Source organism: Macrobrachium rosenbergii, chromosome 18 (genome assembly GCF_040412425.1).
Source record: "Macrobrachium rosenbergii isolate ZJJX-2024 chromosome 18, ASM4041242v1, whole genome shotgun sequence".
NCBI lineage: Eukaryota > Metazoa > Arthropoda > Malacostraca > Decapoda > Palaemonidae > Macrobrachium > Macrobrachium rosenbergii.
Genome location: NC_089758.1, coordinates 27261907 through 27282838, shown reverse-complemented (window position 1 = coordinate 27282838; position 20932 = coordinate 27261907). Strand labels below are relative to the sequence as shown.

General features: G+C 36.0%; 2 protein-coding genes and 1 non-coding gene across 6 annotated transcripts in view; 2 read left to right on the top strand and 1 right to left on the bottom strand.

Moving 5' to 3' along the window:
• LOC136848227 (serine-rich adhesin for platelets-like) overlaps positions 1-6452 on the top strand; it is a 77343-nt gene extending 70891 nt beyond the window's left edge. For 2 of the 4 annotated variants that reach the window (XM_067120576.1, XM_067120577.1), the window contains 4 exons: positions 139-238; positions 1370-1567; positions 2711-2898; positions 4433-6452. In XM_067120576.1, coding sequence (XP_066976677.1) covers positions 139-238; positions 1370-1567; positions 2711-2898; positions 4433-4511 — 565 coding nt within the window. In that variant the 3' untranslated portion in view covers positions 4512-6452. The remainder of the gene's footprint in view (positions 1-138; positions 239-1369; positions 1568-2710; positions 2899-4432) is intronic. The other 2 variants (XM_067120579.1, XM_067120578.1) reach the window with 1 other exon arrangement.
• A 2433-nt stretch (positions 6453-8885) lies between these two features.
• Positions 8886-20932, top strand: part of LOC136848228 (uncharacterized) — a 94314-nt gene continuing 82267 nt past the window's right edge. Inside the window, exons 1-6 of the mRNA XM_067120580.1 lie at positions 8886-9009; positions 15687-15899; positions 16948-17067; positions 17763-17905; positions 18461-18629; positions 19393-19628. Of these exons, the coding sequence (XP_066976681.1) occupies positions 9007-9009; positions 15687-15899; positions 16948-17067; positions 17763-17905; positions 18461-18629; positions 19393-19628 (884 nt within the window). The 5' untranslated portion in view covers positions 8886-9006. The remainder of the gene's footprint in view (positions 9010-15686; positions 15900-16947; positions 17068-17762; positions 17906-18460; positions 18630-19392; positions 19629-20932) is intronic.
• TRNAI-AAU (transfer RNA isoleucine (anticodon AAU)) lies at positions 20459-20532 on the bottom strand. The gene has a single exon. It is a non-coding gene; the product is annotated as a tRNA-Ile (tRNA).

Here is a 20932-nt window from a genome sequence, read left to right as displayed (position 1 = left end):
CCAAATACTTAATGACAAGGAAAAGGCATAAGCCCTTTCCTTACATATTCATCATTTTATATTCGTAAACTTTAAAACCCTAAACATGATTTTATATTCGTAAACTTTAAACACCCTAAAATCTAACTTTCTTTTCAGAAGCCCGGCTATTGACATCGATGACGTGTTTAAACAGAAGCAAAAAGAAATTGAAGACGGCAACACAGATGATATGTCCCGGGTCAAAGACTTAGCTATGGTAAGTTTTTACAAGTAAACCTTTCCTATGACTTTCCACTTGTATTCTTGAGAGAGTCACTAATTTCTAAGACTAATTCTTAATTGTTATCTCACATTCTATCTCTTAACTTGTCCTATTACGTAAGCCTGATAGACATTTAAGTGTTGCCGTACTCTGCTTTGCATAAACCTTACTTATGATACTTGCATTGCATAGAATTACTTACAGAATTTCACTCGTAAATTCAGTGTAAATACGTGAAAAAATACAATAAGTACGAAATCACTCGTAAAGGAAAAGACACATACGGGGAACAGACGAAAGAAGAAATGGTTTCTAACTTAGCTTTGGTCATACCAGATGTGGTCCGATTAAAGGGATTATGGGATAATTAATATTGTAACTTAGACAAATTTAAAACAAAGCTGGAATGAGCACATTAAGAACCAAGTGTAGGCTCTGTTGATTAACTCAGTGTAACCTCTGCTGATTAAAGGAAAAAACTATGTAAACATTCGAAAGTTAACCCACGTATACAACTTTTTGAAAAGGGTTTCATATTGAGAAAATCAAGTAACCTTCATCATAGTGGCTACTAATAAATATAGTGATAAAACTTCTTTACTCCGCAAAAATAACATATAACTAATGATCTGAACTAATAAACAAAACAAGGAAGTTTGCCTTACAAACTTTATGTCTCCAAATTTGAAGCAGGTTCTCACGGTAGCAAGCCCCCAAACGAATTTTAAGAGTCCCAGAGTATTTTGGTCCTTGTTTTATAGCACCAGAATCAACAGGTGCGTGCGTCTGATTTGGCAGCACTTTAAGAAGTGGTGGCGCTTTCCCCAAGCAACAGTGTTCATGGATTTATTTGCATTGGTAAGTCTTCCCACAAAACATGAAGTACTGCAGTGTCCCAGTTAGGATGGCAATGTTCCGGTTTTGAAAGGATTCAGGACCAGGCAATGGTAAGTCTATCCCTTTACACTTAAGGTTTCAAGGGAATGTAGTCTGTCAAAACATCATGTTCGAAGGATGACTTAGAAATGTCGATTGTCTGTTTCAAGAGTGGGGGCATTCCGTCAAAAAAAATTTTTTTTTTTAACAAGCATTTCGGTTTGTCACTTTCCACGTCTGTATTCACAGAGACTGAAACTGGCAACACGTCGGCCGTCGTACTTGGAATGGCTTGGAACAATCAGGCAGAAGAGCCAGGAGATGAGCAGCGTCTTGGAATCCCATCCACCCCTTGTTCTGGAGGAAGGAAAGCCAGAAGAAGAACCTACTGATGAAGTGAGAAAGAAGAATCTTCAGAGTGCCCTCTGCTGGCTAAGACAAGAACTTGTGAGTGCACCTGACAGGCTTTAGATATATCTAACTTTCCATTTCTACCTTTAGTGACAGATAAATATATCCATTTATCCATCTGTTTATGTAAGGAGTATTTGTTCTCAAGTCAATGCATGGCAGGTTTTGTCACAAACAATTTATTCATATCCATTTGTTCTTGGGGGTGGCAAATTGATACATTCGTCCATTCTAAGGCAGAGTATGACTACCCAGAAGAATTACAATAGCCAGTTAATAATTTTATATACATGCCCTACTTTGCTAATATAGTCTTAAGGTTTTACACTTTATATTATAAACCCCACAGCTGAATGGCTGATGTCAATTCATAAATATGTTGCTACAAAAAAAAGCCCCTTCTTTAAGATGGGCTTCTTCGACAATATAATGTTGAACTGAAAGATATTCAATGTTACTCTGACAAAGATTAAAAGGAAATAAAGAGAAAGCAAAGGTTGTTTGCCTGCCTGTACATCTAAACCTTTCTATAAGCAATAACTGGTGATATTGTCAGAAACTTGTAGTAAGCAAAAATGTTAAGCGTCATAACCTTGCAATAAATGTTATTCATCAGACCTTTGCAGTCAGCAATAAATGTCACTACACAGAAACTTGCACTAAGCAATAATAATGTTACTCGCCAGAAACTTGCAGTAGGCAATATTGTTACTGACTAAAAACTTGTAATGAGCAATAAATGTTATTCTTCACGACCTTACAGTAAGCAATAAAGATGCCACCTGCAGTAAGCAATAAATGTTAATATTCAGAACCTTGTAGTTAGCAATAACTATGTCACTTGCAGTAAGCAATAAATGCTCTTCATCGAAACCTTCCAGGAAGCAATAAATATGTCACTTGCAGTAAGCAATAAATGTTACTCATCAGAACCTTACAGTTAAGCAATAAATATGTCACCTGCAGTTAACAATAAATATGTCACTTGCAGTAAGCAATAAATGGTCTTCATCAGAACCTTACAGTAAGCAATAAATGTTCTTCATCATACCCTTGCAGGAAGCAATAAATGTCACTCGCAGTAAGCAATAAATGATCTTCATCAGAACCTTGCGGTAAGCAATAAATGTTCTTCATCAGAACCTTGCAGTAAGCAATAAATGCTGCTCTTCTCCACAGATTGACATGCGCCAGCAAGACCAACAGTTAGCACGACAACTGATGCAGTTAAGGATCGAGCTCCAGAGAGTACGCTTGCTAAGATCCTGCAACAACCACCAAGCCTTGGTTGACGAGGTTGCCAACGAAGCAGAGGAAGCCAGGACCTTCGAATCAAATGACCTCTGTGAAGTCCCACCGGACCTAAGGTAAGCCTTGACATTGGAATGGAGTTTATGCCTAAGGCCGGACGCTGGTACCTACGAGGTCACACACCGCTGAAAGGGAAATTGAGAATAAAAGGTTTGAAAGGTGTAACAGGAGGAAAACCTCGCAGTTGCACTATGAAAGAATTGTTAGGAGAGGGTGGATGGCAAGACGAAGAAAAATATGAATGGAGGTACAGTAATAGGAATGAAAGGGGTTTCAGCTAGGGGCCGACGCGACACTGCGAAGAACCTTCAGTACTCGGTGCACTGACAGTACTAACACCGGCCCCCCGCTACGGGGAGACCTAAAGTTAGCTCTGCTCTCAAGCTTCGAAACAAGGAGTGGAAAAATACTGTACAGTGAATCCCTTGTAGCCTGTCAGTGACTGTTAAGGTTTTTTTATTCTGTAATCACAACCATACACATTCCTAGTTTCTTACTATATGTTAACTGAAGGAAAATCTAAAAAATTATAAAACTTAGTCAATTAAACCTCTTTATCAATAGACAACAGTTTACTCACTCTAACAATTGAATTCTGTATGTTCTACGAACTCCACGATCACACATTTATTTCCAACTTATTTGTAGGAAAAAATAAAATTGCAGTAACACTATTTTTTGTTGTGGAACTAGTTATGATAACTGGAATACGCCAAAATTATGCAACCTACAAAAAAAAAAAAAAAATTTCGTCTACATTAAACCTCAGCATGAATAATGAAATGAATAAAAATGCTATAATACGAAAAATTTAGCAGGTAGAAAGTTTAGAAACGCTGCAAGAAAGGTTACGAATAAAAAAAAAATGAAATTTAAATACATCTATACAAACGCAAAAGTTACATATTTAATTAATCTTCAACAACAAGAATTTGGCCGATTTTTTCAAAGGTTTAGTTGATCAACTATTTCAGTTCAAAGAAAAACTAATTATGCTTCCATAAAAACAATAAAGGCATACTTCTTTTATGTATCCTTATTAATATCGTTCAAGATATTGTCAAGTTATAATAGTTGTGTAATTATGCCAAGATGATTATGCAAATTAAACTTACTTCACAGTTGCAATTATGTCCTATCCAAAGATTATTATTATTATTATTACTATTATTATTATTATTATTATTATTATTGTAAGTAGAATACCTTCTATTCAGCATATAGTATTGAAGGTGACAGCTGCATCAGCTGCATTCAATTTATATAAGAGTTTTCTCTACCTTTCCGATCACTGAAAAAGCAGTGTCATATAGAAAAAACTCTATATAAATTGAATGCAGCTGATGTAGCTATCACCTTCAATATTATTATTATTATTATTATTATTATTATTATTATTATTATTATTATTGTTGTTGTTGTATTTTCATCATCACTGAAAAATCAATGATCACAAAGACAGAGAAAACTATAAATTCAATGCACTTGATGCGACTATCACCTTCAATATTATTATTATTATTATTATTATTATTATTATTATTATTATTATTATTATTATTATTATTATTATTATTAATTTACTTTCAGGGAGGCCTTTTCACCGATACTTCGAGAGATTGGGGTAACTCGCATGAATATCACTAGTCGCCGTTTCTCTTTAAGATGAGGTAAAGAACTACAAAAGCCTTTCCACCCTGAATGAAGTTACACATCGTGCTACGATTTAACCACAGAAACAGAACTGTTGGAAATATTTGTTACAGTAAGCCAAACCAATAGGCAAGCTGCATTTTGGTTTTATCGTACAAATCATTTCTTCAGAATCTTTTGAGAAGAAATTACTGAATATTTTCTCCCTATGACATCCTTCCTCTTAGCAGGTTCCTAGATTCCCTTCTCCTTCACACAAATGTATGTTATCTGGTGTTTCAAAGTTGAATAGAATTATTTTTATATGAGCCATAGAATAGCTTTAAAGTGCTTGTCAAATCCCTAGAGAGGAACCTCGTCAAGATTCTGTTAGTCTGAGGAAATTCTGGTGTATAAATGAAAGCTCCTGTTTTGTAAATAATGTTTGGAAAGCAAATGAAATTACTGAAGTGCTGTTTTCAGCTGGCTTTTCGAGAAAACGTTGCTCCTACCATACCAGAAAACACGAAAGAGACTATCCTCTAGTAAAACTTCAAAAGAGACCTCGAGACTAAGGCGTATTTTCACACAAAAGACAAAGAAGGTAACTGGTAAAAAACATGAACATCATCTGAGTTCAAGTTATCATATCCACATTCCATTTCAAGAAGTAAAGTAATACGAGACCTAAAATGCAAGCAAATGATACTGTGACTGTACAAGCTGATTAGTACATGGCAGGCGAAATTTGACACAACAGCGGAGTGGTCATAGGCTTATTATTTCTACTTAATCAGGAACTTTTTCATGTAAAACAGAGTACATGAACTGCAGTTAATGTAAACAAGGGGATAAACCTTCAAAATGAAACATTACTATCCAACCCTACTCTCAAAATGACAGATCTCAGTATAGGTCCAATCTCTTGAACTTACACTGCCATGAAGACTTCATTCAGAACTACATTAAAGGAAAAAAGGACTGCTGAAATAGGGCAGTGTGATACACTGTGAAACATCCAAATCTGGATGCCAACTACGAAGACATCCAGACTGCCCTAAAATGGAAGACTGCATTATCTGCACAAATGAAAAACTGAGAAAAATGGTTTATACTGCAGTTTTCCCTAGCCTTACTACTGATTTTGCAGATACTGCAAATGGGACCCCTAAATACTCGTGGAAAGCATTGAACAATCATTCTGAAACTGCAGTAACTTGTGTACTTTGGGTTTCACGAGCCCATTACGTGGCATATCTCAATTTCGAAGATTTTGCAGATACTGCAGTTTTCCATTTCAGGGTAGCAGAGTTCTGTAATGAAATACAGTTTATGAAATTGGCTGACCTCGGTTTATGTTACTGCGCCTGAATGGTTTAATTTTTGTTTATATTGGGACTCAGTTTTTTTAAATGCACAAGAAAAAGGTTTTTTTCGAAAACTTCAAATTTAAAGATTTTTGTATGGGAAATTATGAGAAGTAGCCCCTAGTTTGTTATATAGCTTAAGAGATATGTCTTGTATAGTATTCCGATAACGGTATCAACCAACGACTTTCAGAAGCGAAGCCAAACGCGGTAGAGTGCTTGCAATTACAAAACCCAGGAGAAAAAAATATAGTTTCAATGTAAAATAACAACAGCAAAATAATAAAAGAGGAAGTAGGCGTTACTACTTTCCTGATGGCAAGATATACCAAGAATACGCAAAAGTTATATATAAAGAAATAATTGGGTAAAAAATGAGGTACTCAGACTGCTAGTCATATATCTATTCTTGTTGAACCTACTCACTCATGTTTGGATAGTGACCAAGTATTTTCTTTTCCTGTTGTAATCTTTAGGGTTTGAGAGACCTGAAATATATTGTGGATGAATTCTGTTGAATAAGCTAAAGGTTATTGTGTATAGAATCTTGTTTCTTTCTGTAATCACTACTTAGTCATGTAGCAAACGTGTAAATAAAGATATTACTTATACGCAGTTTTTATATGACCTGAAAAAATTAAGACCAAGTCATTTCCGGGTTTCATAACATATGTATCTTTATTGTAAGTAACGTTTCCAGCAGCTAGTGAACAAAATAGTTAAAATCTTCAGGGGTAAGACACCAATAATGTTCACAAAAGTGATAATGAAATACCCTAAACTTTAGGGTATTTCATTATCCTGTCTTTAGGGCCTAAAGACAGGAATATTCATCATCACTACATTCTACAACTCTTCTACATTCCTTTGTCCTAATTAAATATATTTAGCAGAATCGTAAAGTGACAATCCATGTTAAAATGAACTTATATATGTTACAAGACCTCACATGATGTTTGGGAAAGGTTAGAGGTGTTCTTGCATGAATACTTCATCTCGACATTTTGCATATGCTAACTAATGCATGGAGATAACAAGAAATCTATATCTTTCTACAAATTGCCGGGATCATCACAGACTGATGGCGGTCGTATGTCATGGTGACAGTAGGGGGTAATCCACGGTAAATGGAGCATAAATGGCTTTTTATTTGATTTGTTAAAGGTAAGAACGTGGAATGAGACACAAATCACAGCTGATATATGCATCAGAAATGATAAATCTGGTTGCCAGACATGAAACATCCGAGTTTGGGTATTTTTTTAAGGGCATTAAGAATTTTGTTTTACAGGTCAACACAACATCATTTGCATGCATGATGTCTGGCAATGAATTCCAACTGTAAAGGAAATTTAAAAAAAAAAGTAAAAAATGCGCCGCCAACTTCCAAGACAAAAACAAGTAAAAAATGCGCCGAAGTTTTTTCCGTGCAATCGAGTTTTCTGTACAGCCACTACAGCGAATAATCATGGCCACCGAAAACATATCTATCTTTTGGTGGTCTAGGTGTAATGCTCTATGAGCCGCGACCCATGAAATTTTAACCACGACCCGGTGGTGGCCCATCCTATATCGTTGCCTGAAGAATGATTATATCTAATTTTAACCTTAAATAAAATAAAAACTACTGAGGAGGCTAGAGGGCTGCAATTTGGTATGTTTGATGATTGGAGGGTGTATGATCAACATACCAATTTGCAGTCCTCTAGTCTCAGTAGCTTTTAAGATCTGAGGGCGGACAGAGAAAGTGCGGGCAGAAAAAGTGCGTACGGACAGACAAAACCGGCACAACAGTTTTCTTTTACAGAAAACTAAAACTACATAAAGATGAGGGATTAGAAAGACCACGGACGTATTTCGGTCTGCAGGATGTCCTGAGTGATGGCAAAAGGAGATATAATACAGTACTATTGAAGCTGGCTTGATGGTCTAGCTGCCATCAACTGTAAACAGATCGAGACCAGTTTATATCTTCTCGGGTAATATGAGGTGAAGGTGGTTGGCTTCTACATGACATTGCTTGAAAATGAAATAAGAATAAGCCAAGGAAAAAGAAATTGTAGATATCTAATTTGATGGCCACTAGCCTCTTTAGAGAGGTAAACCTGAACCAATATAGACAAGGGACTTAGATAACACCACAGCCATAAAAAGATGTGAAAAAACAAAGAAATTGCTTTGCATACAAAGGACGAAACCAGGACAATCTGTACAACCTTTTCTTACTTCTATCGTCAGACCTCCCTTGATGCAGAAAATGTATAGAGGGAAATAACATGAACAATAATAATAAATGGGGAGGTGGGAATGGAGAAAAATTATTTTCAAAACTGATCATCATATAACTTATTGACTGCATCACCTGCCCCACGATTTTTGACAACTGGACCACAACGAGCGTTGTATTAGGTTATCTTTCAGGGGGTCGCTAGTATATACCTGATGTTTTCAGGAACTGGGAGATGCCATTGCCTCTTGATCCAGGGCCCGAGGCAGTCGTCAGTGAGGGTTCCCTTCCCTTATTGAACAGACAAGAATATTTCGCGTTTCTTTAATGATTTTTCAGTTTATAGTTATCACCGTATCATCCAATTTCTTTAATGAAATTCAGCATTTAGCAACAGTTGTGTCTGGTTTCCGCACGTGGGTATTCCGTTCCCCAGAAACGTTCTAAGAAAGGTTATGGCCTCTCTCTCTCTCTCTCTCTCTCTCTCTCTCTCAACACAAACACAATCTTAATTTCAGGGTAGCATATTGTAAACTTATCTAAACGTTCTACTAAAGATTTACAAATAAATATGAAATAAAAAACAGGACTTGCGATTTGTGTTTTCACTGCCAATATAATAAACACATTAAAATAAGCCCACAAACGAAGATAGAAGTTAAGCTTTCATGAGGGACACACACAATTTCCTTGTGACACTTTTTTTTGGTCAGTGTCTTTTTAAGTATACCTAAGATATTTAACATTCAAAAAAAAAAAAAAGCCAAGAGGCGTGGGATCTGACCGTATCCGTTGGAAAGTCTCTCCGAAAGGATATTACTCACAGCCCAAAAAACACATCGCATTACGTACCTCTCGCACTCTGGTGTGTCTCCTCCTCTGTGAAACACCAAGGGATTTCAGCTGCCTGTCTCCTGAATCCATCAGAAGGACCAACAATGGTGAGTACTCGAGTGTTTGTTGAATTCGATCCTCGCATCGTGGCAACTTCCCTGATGTAATGATTCGTGCCTAGACGTCATGCACAATTCCCGGGAGAGGATTCAGGGTTGTTAGCATGTTGTTGTATCATGGGTATACGTGTTCTTGTATTTGCGTAGCGATACAAAGTGATTTTGAAGGAGGAAGGAGGGACTGGTTCTTCACTCTAACGGTGACATGATCGACGTAGGTGTGCCTGCAGAAACAGTTTTCGTCATTTATTTGCACTGTGTGAACAAGAAAAATATGAAAAAATAAAAATATACACACATTACATATATACATATATATATATACATATATATATATATATATATATATATATATATATATATATATATATATATATATATATATATATATACACATCAGTATATATATTATACTGTATGTATATATATATATATATATATATATATATATATATATATATATATATATATATATATATATATATATATATATATATATAATATCGTGGCAATAGCAGACCTGGCGATTTCTCGAAGCATGGATGACATAAACAAGTGACTCTAGGAAATGACGATTTCCTTTGCAGCTTCTCTTAGTGCAAAGGATGTCATTCTCTGTTTATTTAAGATTTAAATTTCACGATGTTTCGTAACTCCGCAGTTTTAACAAGCACTCAGCAAACGAAAGTGAAAATATATACCACTGAAAATTAAAGTGAACATAATCGTCTCAATTAAAATACGACATTAGTTGTTTCAAGAAAATTATTTACGTAGCATAATTATATAATGATATGTTGGCTACCTAGGATGTCTCAAATTTTCGCCCAAAAAAATACACACACACACACACACATATATATATATATATATATATATATATATATATATATATATATATATATATATATATATATATATATATATATATATATATATATATATATATAAACGTGTATGTGTTTGTATCATCATAACCAACACTTAAGGATGTGTATAAAAACAAAAACAACGCTGAATGCCGAATGTTTCGTGTAGGTATGGAAGCGCTCTCTCTCTCTCTCTCTCTCTCTCTCTCTCTCTCTCTCTCTCTCTCTCTCTCTCTCTCTCTCTCTCTCTCTCTCTCTCTCGCATACAAAGGAGTTGAGCGGTTACTTTGCGGTAAAGGCTTCATACTGAAGTGACATCATTTTAATCCTATATCTAAAAAGACTGTTCAGCTAACATTAATCTTCGGTCATTAAGACGAGAGATGAGTTTTCACATTCAGGAATGGAGGCGGACAGGTAAAACAAATGTCTAGATAATTAATCTCCATATCAAAATTTAAAATATTAATAACATTACCATGAAACGCCAGAAAATTATGGACACCAAAATATAAAAATAACTAAAAAATGCTGTTAAAATGACCATTAAAGTACACCTACAATGCAAAACCAAGATTTATCCCTCCAAACAAAATATATTATTAAATCCCAAATTTTTACCTCCCCTTTTACTTTTCAGTGACTTTGACGACCTAAGGGCATAAGGATGCCTTTGCAAACGACCCCTGCAGATTTGTTTGTTAAAATAGTACTCTTCTTGTCGTTTTTATTCATGTGTTTCTTAAAGTTCCTTCTATTACGTATTTTATTTAATTTTTTTAAGGTACTCTTTACTTACAGTTTCGTTCAAAGTTCTTTCCTATGAACGATTTTTTCCCAAACATTTAACGCAATAGTTCTTTTATTATCAGATATTCTTATTTTCAAGTTCTCCGATCAGAATAACCTCCAAGGCAAGCTGCACCCTCCCGGATTTCAGTTGCATGAACTTCTAGGGACCTCATTAACTAAGAATTCCGATTCCTTGAATAAATGACACATCCCTTGAACTAACTCTACGCGACCCTGAGGCAAAAGAAAGGGATTTTTTAGGAAAGAAACTTGTGTGAGAATAAATGAAAAAGGATAATAATCTCATGTCATGCAGAGGAAGAAAGTTATTCCAACCAGAAACGACCAAACATCACATCGTATCTGCATGCTTTACCGAATTTTATCCGTGTTTTAGAGTATTAGGTTATTCTTTTGGATTCTAGTCATCTAGCATTTAAAGTTAATCTTAAGCACGTACGTAGCAAACAAGCTCTAAGTATGCATTAATGCTGAAGCCCATTTGTTTTAATCGTAGGTCGAGAAGGAAAGTTGTTGCGAATTTAGCTAAATTAAATCCGATTAGAAAACATCCCTGAAACATGCTTCTAACCACTGTTTTCCGGCGCGATTATCACATGACGAGACAAAATGACGCATCGCTCACCAAATAACAAAAATAACAATCTAATCACTCCCTGCTGAACTACCCTTGTAGGAGATGGAAAAACGTTCTAAAGTAAATTGAACTGAAAAAATAAATAACAATTCTCTTACTCAAGTTATACGTTCTTGCATTTTTTTTAAAAAGTTCCTTAAATGTCACAGGATACTTATTCCGTCATGGGTCTCGACGTCATCCAGAATCTCTTTCCCATAGATGGTCATGTCTATTTAAGGGAGAGTTTCGTCTTCGTTATGAACACAACCCTGATAACTACCATCCCGTTTCCGGAGCTTCCTAGTTTCTAGAGCCCCTCATTAGGGAACCTGTAATAGCTTTATGATTCTTTAATCAACACGGATTGTTTAAAATACTCTGGTTCTTTAATAAACACGGATTGTTTAAAAAAAACTCTATGACTCTTTAGTCAATACGGATTGTTTAAAAAACTCTACGATTCTTGAATCAACAAGGATCGTTTACAAAACTCTATGATTCTTTAATCAACACGGATTGTTTTAGAACTATGAATGTTTAACCAACACGGAATATTTAAAAAACTATGATTCTTTAACCAACTCTATGATCGTCATGCAATAAAAACGAAAGAAATGACAGCTCTAAAGAAATGACAGCTCTAAGTCAAAAGAATAAGAAAATTATTACTGTTGAATTCTTACACATTTAAGGAAATTTTCATGGAGGCAAAAAGTAAAAGGAAAAAAGTTAGTTACTTTCCCTAAGTATTCACTTTTGAAGATTAGTCATTTCTTGAAAACATTTACTGCTAATTATGATGAAAGATTATTCATGTAATGATGTTGTCACTCAAAGGTTACTTCATAATGCACAAATGACTGTCACTGACAAATCTTGAACGTCTGTTGAAATACGTTGTATAAAATGAGGTAATTATCATAAGTGATATAAAGCAAGTAAACTACTGTATACAGCACAGTACTGAACTAAGAGTAGGCATAAAAATTTATTCAGAATAAACAAAATACATAAATTTACGCCAAATATCAAGCGCTGGGACCTATGAGGTCATTCAGTGCTGAAACGTAAATTGACGGTAAAATGGTATGAAAGGCGTAACAGGAGGAAAACCTCGCAGTTGCACTATGAATCAACTGTTAGAAGATGGTGTTAACTGAGATGGAGCAAAGAGAATATAAACGGAGGTACAGTTCTAAGGAATGAAAGGGGTTGCAGCTAGGGGCCGAAGGCACGCTGCAAAGAACCTTAAGTAATGCCTACAGTGCACCGCTTGGGGTGCACTGACGGCAATACCCGCCCCCCTACGGGTTTTCGGGATAAAAAAAAAAATCTAACTACAAATACTGGAAGGTAAATACATCAACTTCTACTTTACTGGAAATTGAAATCAAATATCTTTGAGGCCGATATCTTTTGATTTCTATAAGTTTTAAAACTATTTTTGTTTTCTGAGCCTCAGGATTTTGGGCTTTTGTTTTCCTAATTTATAGGTCATATTTTGTTTCCTATAATCCGTCAGAAGAGCTTAAACGGACTCTAATACGGTCATAAGTGTAGATCAAAGAAAGGTTATACGGGCTCTTCCTTGTATCAACCGTTGCTAGACTTGCAATAACTTCAAAAGTCCAGTGCAAGCGGAAATGGGTCACAAGAAGACCGGAAGGTTAGCAGAGCAACAGAAATTCATTCCTCCCAAATCCAGAAGGAAAAAGGAAAAGGAAATTAAATGTTAACTTTCTATTTCGGATCTCCTAAACTTGACAGCTGCGACCCAGCTGGAGGAAGCTCTGTGAACGTGGCGACCTAGTGACAAGAACGACCGATCTTGTTAGTGGCTTCTAAAAATAACAAATACGACTTGTAAAAAAAAAAAAAAAACTGTGAAAATGATGACCAACCTTGTTGGCGGCTTGTGAAAACGACAAATACGGCCTTGTAAAAATGGCGACCTTGTGAAAATGACGACCAATCTTGGTGTTGGCTTGTTAACATTACAAATACCGCTTTGTAAAAATTTTTTTAAAAATTTGTGAAAATGACGGCCAATCTTGTTGGTGGCTTGTAAAAAAGATAAATACGGCCTTGTAAACAATGATGACCTTGTGAAAATGACGACCAGTCTTGTTGATGGCTTGTGAACATGACAAATACCGCCTTGTAAATAAAAAAAATGACGACCTCGTGAAAGCGACGACCAAAATAACTTGTGAAAATGACAAAACGTACCTGACGCACAAAATTACGACCAAAAGCATTCGGAAAATAGGCTTTTAAAGTGACGACAAAATTTTTAAATAACCAAATTAACTAGAGATCTACGAACAAGACGACCATGTGATAACGAGTACTACACTGGTCAGAAGCCTAAAATAAAGCAACGACTAATGACGACCTAACAGAGGAAACTTCATTAAAAGACAGTCCTTTTATTTCTCGCAGCTCACTCATTTTCTAGAGAAGCAGCACGGATACAGACGAGTAAGCTCACTGACCACTGTGGTCGTCTTTCCTGTAAATCAATGCTGAGGATACATGATCCTTTCCTTCGGTGAGGCCAAGACTTCTTGAGGAGATAAAAGGATATGACAGGACTCGCAGAACACTTTTCTCACGAAAATTAAAAACAAATTTTTAAGAACTACAAAAAAATAGATTTTCGTAAAAAAGAGATTTTCGTATTTATAGGAAAAAACAAATTTAATACGTCCATTTTGTATCATAACTTTTTTTTTTATAAATAACGGAATATTTATTATTTTACAATTAAAGCTGAAAGCCCTTTTTCACTCTCTCTCATACGCACAGATTGCGCAAATGCACGCACGCATGCACAACACACAAGCAAACAAACCAATAATTATATATAAATGTGTGTAAGTGTGTGTGTAAAGTTGTACCGATGATACAATCTAACTCCTCATCCTGGAAACGAAATCTTTATTGTCGACATCAATGAATGTTTTGTCAAAAATTTTAAACCTCTCGTTATACGTTCACTAATCCTCACTGCAGCTCTCCATCACTGGTTAAAACTATCCATTCATAAAGAGAGAACAAAAAATTGTTGCTTAATGCGACAGGAAGCTCACGATTAGCAATCCTTGGGAATCCCCTGCATCCATTTCTTCACTGTTTAATCAGTGCTATCAAACCCACGATTCCGGTTGATTTCTTTGTCCTTTTACTTCAAAACTAGGTAAAACTGGGTAAAAGACATCCTGTAGCTATGACGCACCTTTTTCTCGAAATTCACATTACGCCACTATACAAAGAACCCTATGATAGGAAGCACCTCGGTATTTGGAAGGTTTCATTAAATTATCTTAAATCTGTGAAAGTATTCCATTCTTGATAATATATTGATCGTGAAGCAAAGGTTAACATTATTCATGGTACGTTATTAACTATGAAGCAAAGGATAACTTAAAGGTTAACATTACTCATGGTACGTTATTGACTATGAAGCAAAGGATAACTTAAAGGTTAACATTACTCATGGTACGTTATTGACTATGAAGCAAAGGATAACTTGTTATATTATTTCATGCTTGATGCAATACTGACCGAGAAGCAAAGGATAACTTATTATACTATTCCATGCTTGATGCAATACTGACTATGAAGCAATGCAAATCATGCGATACTATTCTATTCTTAATACAATACTGGCCACGAAGCAAAGAATAAAATTATCGATACAACTCTGACCACGAAGCAAAAGACAACATGCGATACTATTCTATTCTTAATACAATACTGACCATGAAGCAAAGGACAACACTATTACTGATACAATATTGGCCTTGAAGCAAAGGATAACGTGCAATACTATTCTATTCTTCATACAATACTGACTATGAAGGAAATGATAACGTGCGATATTATTCTATTCTTAATACAATACTGACCATGAAGCAAAGGATAACATTATTCTTGATGCGATACAGACCATGAAGAAAAAGATACCACGCTATACTATTCTCTTCTTAATACAATATTGGCCATGAAGCGAAAGATAACATCATCACCGATACAATACTGACCACGAAGAAAAGGATAACATTATTACTGATAAATTACGGACCATAAAGTAGAGGATAACTAATATAGAGTGGGTTTATGGTTTTATCTAAATCAGAGAGCAGTCGTTAAGGGCATGAGATTATGAATCAAGAACTGTGCAAATTACACGACAGATGATAATCCGATACACCCCCATTTATTGCTCTTTCTTTGATACATCTTCCCCATTTCAGCATCCTTCAAATCTCCGTGATTCCCCAGTGATTATAACCTCTTATAATTACTTACGAAAGAACCAGAGCTTAATACTTGAACTCTCATTATCTTCTGATCCACAGCTTCCGCCATCGAAACGATCTGCCTGGCTGCTGCTGTTTGTTGTGATAGCTGTTTCGTCCTTCTCCGGGATGACAGCGACAGCCGAAGACAGCCTGAATTACTGCCAGAGGTCTGTCAAGAACTGTCGACTGAGAACAGACTGGAAGGATATAGACGGACAGAGATTTGTCAACTTGAACATCTCCTGCTTCTGCGAGAGCGACGAACCTGAGGTGAGTTTGGGGTCTGCTGATGTGAAGACAATAATAACAAGTAAAAAATGTTTCTTCGGCGCAATCGAGTTTTCTGTACAGCGTATAATGCTGTATTAAACTCTCTGCTACGGTCCACGAAACTCTCAGCCACGGCCCGGTGGTGGGCGTGTTGTTGGCACCTATGGCGGGCCAGACGCAAGATCCATGGCTAATTTTAACCTTAAATAAAATAAAAAAAAAACTACTGAGGCTAGAGGGCCGCAATTTGCTATGCTTGATGATTGGAGGGCGGATGATCAACATACAATTTGCAGCCCTCTAGCCTCAGTAGTTTTCAAGATCTGAGGGCGGACACAAAAAGAATGGACGGGTAGACAATAGCCATCTCAATAGTTTTCTTTTGCATAAAACTAATGACAGGTTTTGGAAACACTGTGGAATAATCTCCCTTGACTTCACAAAATATTTCTGCAAGGTCTTTGTATCGTCTTCATCATGTACTCCAGTATATACTATTTCATCTCTAGAGTAATGAATACTGTTGTATGAAGTTAGTGATGGACCTATGCAAGGTATATAGAATAGTGTGTAGAATTTAGGCCAAAGGCCAAGCGCTGGGACCTATGAGGTCATTCAGCGCTTAAAGAGAAATTGACAGTAAAAGTTGCACTTGAAACAATTTTGTTAGAGAGGGTGGAAAGTCCGATAAAGAAAGAGAATATGAACGGAAGTACAGTAAAATAATGAAAGAGGTTCCAGCTAGGGTCAGAAGGGACGCTTCAAAGACCCTTAAGTAAAGACTACAGCGCACCATGTAAGGTGCACTGGTGGCACTAACCCCTTACGCGGATATGCAAGGTATAAACCCTTGTGAACTGTTGTTAAAAGGACAACGAACAAACTTATCCTTCTTTCACACCACAGACCACTGAATCCAAAATCACTTTATTGTATTTTATGACTGGAGGACTCAAGGCTAACGCTGCATTTTTACTCTCAAAATATAATATAAAAATAAAAAACGATGGTTTATCGCGTGCTCTAAAATACTCTACTACTTCTCTAGGACGTCTGGGAGGCCCTGGAGGAAGTGAGCCATCAGAAGTGTTCCTACGTGCCAGTAAATGACGACCTGAAAGTGAACCATTCTTCCATTCACATTACCGGATGCAACATCAACAAAGAGGTAAATTGGTTCACAGACGCTTCCCGTAATGTTCGTTGCTGTTCTGAAGAAAAACAAAGGAACATCATTTTTAATGTCATCTCTTCAAGGAGTATTCATGTAACGTTCGTTGCTGTTCTGAGGAAAAGCTGAGGAACATTCTTTTATAAACCAACTCTTCAAGTATTCCTGTAATGTTCACTATTGTTCTGAGGAACAACAGAGGAACATAATTTTTATTATAAACTTTTCAAGGAGTATTCATGTAACGTTCATTGTTGTTCTGAGGAACAAAAGACGAACATCATTTTTTATATTAACTTTTCAAGGAGTATTCGTTTCCATAAAATTCGAATAACATTATCTAAAATTTAAAACGATTAAAGGAAAATTTTTTCGTATTCTATGTTTGGTTAACGATTATTTTCCAACATCATCTTTCTGTAATAGAATTTCTCATGAAATTCAGGGTTATTCTACTGTAGTCTTAAAATTAACAAATTTTGACAACCTACAAACTTTCCACAAATTTTCAACCACAGCGTTCTAGACTTCACAGGAAGAGAAATCTAAAAACACCAGTCTCATATCTTTTTGAATAAGCCTTCCACGTTTACCCATAATCTAAGGAGGCTCTTCTCCATCATGTTTTTTTTCTCACTAGTTAAAAAGAATAAACCTCCAGAAAGACAAATAATCCCAATTTCTTTCCAAAGGTTTTTCCTGCTTCCGTTATGGACCTGGCCCGTCGGACCGACCACCTGGACTTTGTCCTTAACCAGTGTCCGTATGTCCGCTTTGGACACCTTACCAAGGAGCAAGGAAGAGTGCCACAATATTCCGTCAGTTTCAAAGACAGGTGAGTTCTCTCTCTCTCTCTCTCTCTCTCTCTCTCTCTCTCTCTCTCTCTCTCTCTCTCTCTCTCTCTCTCTCTCAAAAGCAAATATATAAGCCTATTCCAGTACAGTAAAAATATTATATTTTATAGGTAAATATACACTGCCTCTCTCTCTCTCTCTCTCTCTCTCTCTCTCTCTCTCTCTCTCTCTCTCTCTCTCTCTCTCTCTCTCTCTATATATATATATATATATATATATATATATATATATATATATATATATATATATATATATATATATATATATATATATATATATATATATATCATAAATAAATATATGTATGCACATGAACAGTGAAAATATTGCATTACAGGTAGGCCTATACATACACTGCTCCTCTCGCTCTCTCTCTCTCTAATAAAACAATAATCATTCTCTCTCATTCTCGCGCATACGAAAACACATGCGTACATAGGCTATCTGGGAAGCTCCTCCAGGTGTCTAAACTCCCTGTTTCCTAGCATATCGTGACTGTAAAGTATAGGGCATAACTTTCTTTCTTTAATCCGCAGCAAGCTAAGCGGATTACCTCGAGGCTGGCTTTTGGAGGCTGACAGGATGAACGTTAAGATAGAAAGATGCGATATACCGGTAGTGGAATCGAAGGCGGTGTTTGGATTTACCGAAAACGATGACGTCAGCATTGATATCCTGAACTCTAACATCTCCACTGTCAAGATGGTACGTGTGGTATTCAAATGCTGTTATTTAGTGTATGACAGATTCTTAGCCTGTCTACAATCAAACGGAGGCGTTACTGTACACATTTTCTTACTTTTTATATCAAAATGTGAGCATACAGATGCTGCTTGATTTCAGAGAGATTCAACTTCAAGTTACACTACAGTCACTTTTTGTGAAGGTTAATTCCTGCAGCCAACAAATGATTTACAAGGAACTGCTTTCACAATGATAGAAAACATTTCTGCTAAATGAGAGGGAGATGTAGGCAGCCTATACATCCAGTGGACAAAATTTTCTGACGTTAATAAGTACACTAATGGAGATGGTAATATTAAACTACAAAAAAAAATGATATAGACAGTTGGTAGAAAGCTTTTGGACAAGAGTAACATTTATATATATATATATAATATATATATATACATACTGTATGCTTTTTTGGCTGAATATGCTGTAGTATGACTTACATAAGAAAAATTTGCAAGAAAGTCTAACATTAAGATGGAAAAGATGAAAGAACGACCATTTAATCAATATGCAAAACAGTGGCCAATGAAAACTGGTAAACATAGTTAATAAATCCCACTGTCACACTTTAGAAATTACAAAAAATATACAAATAATATCCATTTTATAAAGGGAATCAAACTTGCACTACGAACTGCACCATTTAATACATTACTTCCGATAACGATTGAGCTTGGAGTGACTCCCTTGTCAGCACCCTCTGATTCACTGTTCTTTCCCACTTCTGTCCCAGCTGGCATTCGAACTCCCACCCTCTGGACGCCTGGCCATCAAAGACAGCCGTGTGACCACATGGAGCAAGTTGGGCTTCAAGGGAGGCTCCGAGGTCACGCTCAGCGGAGTGAAGTTCGGCAGGATCCTCGTGGACTCCTTCAACCTCCATGGAGTGAAGACTTTCAACATGTCAGAGTGCAACGTGGCGGAGCTGTCTGCCGAGGCTGTTATTGACACCGATAAATACCACGATGGGTAAGTCAGCTATCCTTTGATTAATGATAGGTTTTGTCGCAGTGTCTGAACAGGTGTAGAGGCAGGTAAGTTCAGGTGCTTAATTTGAGCTTCCTTTGTGATTATGTGTGCTACATGAAAAGGATAATGGATTTATGCAAATGCAAGAATGAATGGATGAATGAAAGAATGGGTATATATATATATATATATATATATATATATATATATATATATATATATATATATATATATATATATATATATATATATATTATATACATACGAAGCACAAATAGCTGTAAACTTTGAAGCGCAACAAGGATAGAAAATACATCGCGAAATTTCAACAGTTCTTACTAAGTCCTTATCTACCTAACCAGGCTTCCACTATCCATGAACCAAGTTCACATTCTTTAACTTCAAATGAAATAAAACATGTACCAAGTTCACATTCTTTAACTTCAAATGAAATCAACCATGTAATCGTACCATGTTCACATTCTTTAATTCAAATGAAATCAACCATGTACTAAGTTCACATTCTTAAACTTCAAATGAATAAAACCAACACCAGCGGAGGTAACAATAAAAATTTAATTTTAAAAAATCAGTTAATGTATTTCTTTAAGCTTAAAATAGGGTTGCTACACGCGTAAATCCTTCATTAACTAGTCTACTAGCACATTTATCTTGACGCTGTTACCTATCTCGTATAAGAACCAGAACTAGAATTATAAGACTTTTAGAAAACAGATTAATGTCTCCGTAATAACTTGCTTCTATCAGAGAATGAAGAAATCACTATCAAGAGCTGGAAGAACACAAAAACAAAATAAAAAGTTCACCTCTGGCCCGTATGGGGATCGAACCCACGACATCCGCGTTATTAGCACGGCGCTCTAACCAACTGAGCTAACAGGCCGTTGTTGTTACCACAAAATAATAATCTGAGAATTTTGGTAGCTTAAAGACGAATGAACGTGTCACGTCAGCTTTGAAAGAAAAGGGTGTACATTACACAGCAAAAATAAATTATATTTTCTTTATGTTTTGAGATCTATTAAATACTCAAGGTTCACTGAGAAGACCACTCTCTAACCCATTCGACCTATGAAAAAAAAGAGAACAGCCAGTGAATGTTAATCGAGCAGACAATACCAGTTAGCTAACTATAACCTACTTTCTCCACGCTGGTATTTGAGCTTAAAGCAACGGCAACTATGCGTTGTCTTCACCCTTGTTGCATAATTAAATCAAGGCAAGGCATAGATGCCAAACTCTCTCTCTCTCTCTCTCTCTCTCTCTCAAGCATAGTTTTTTTC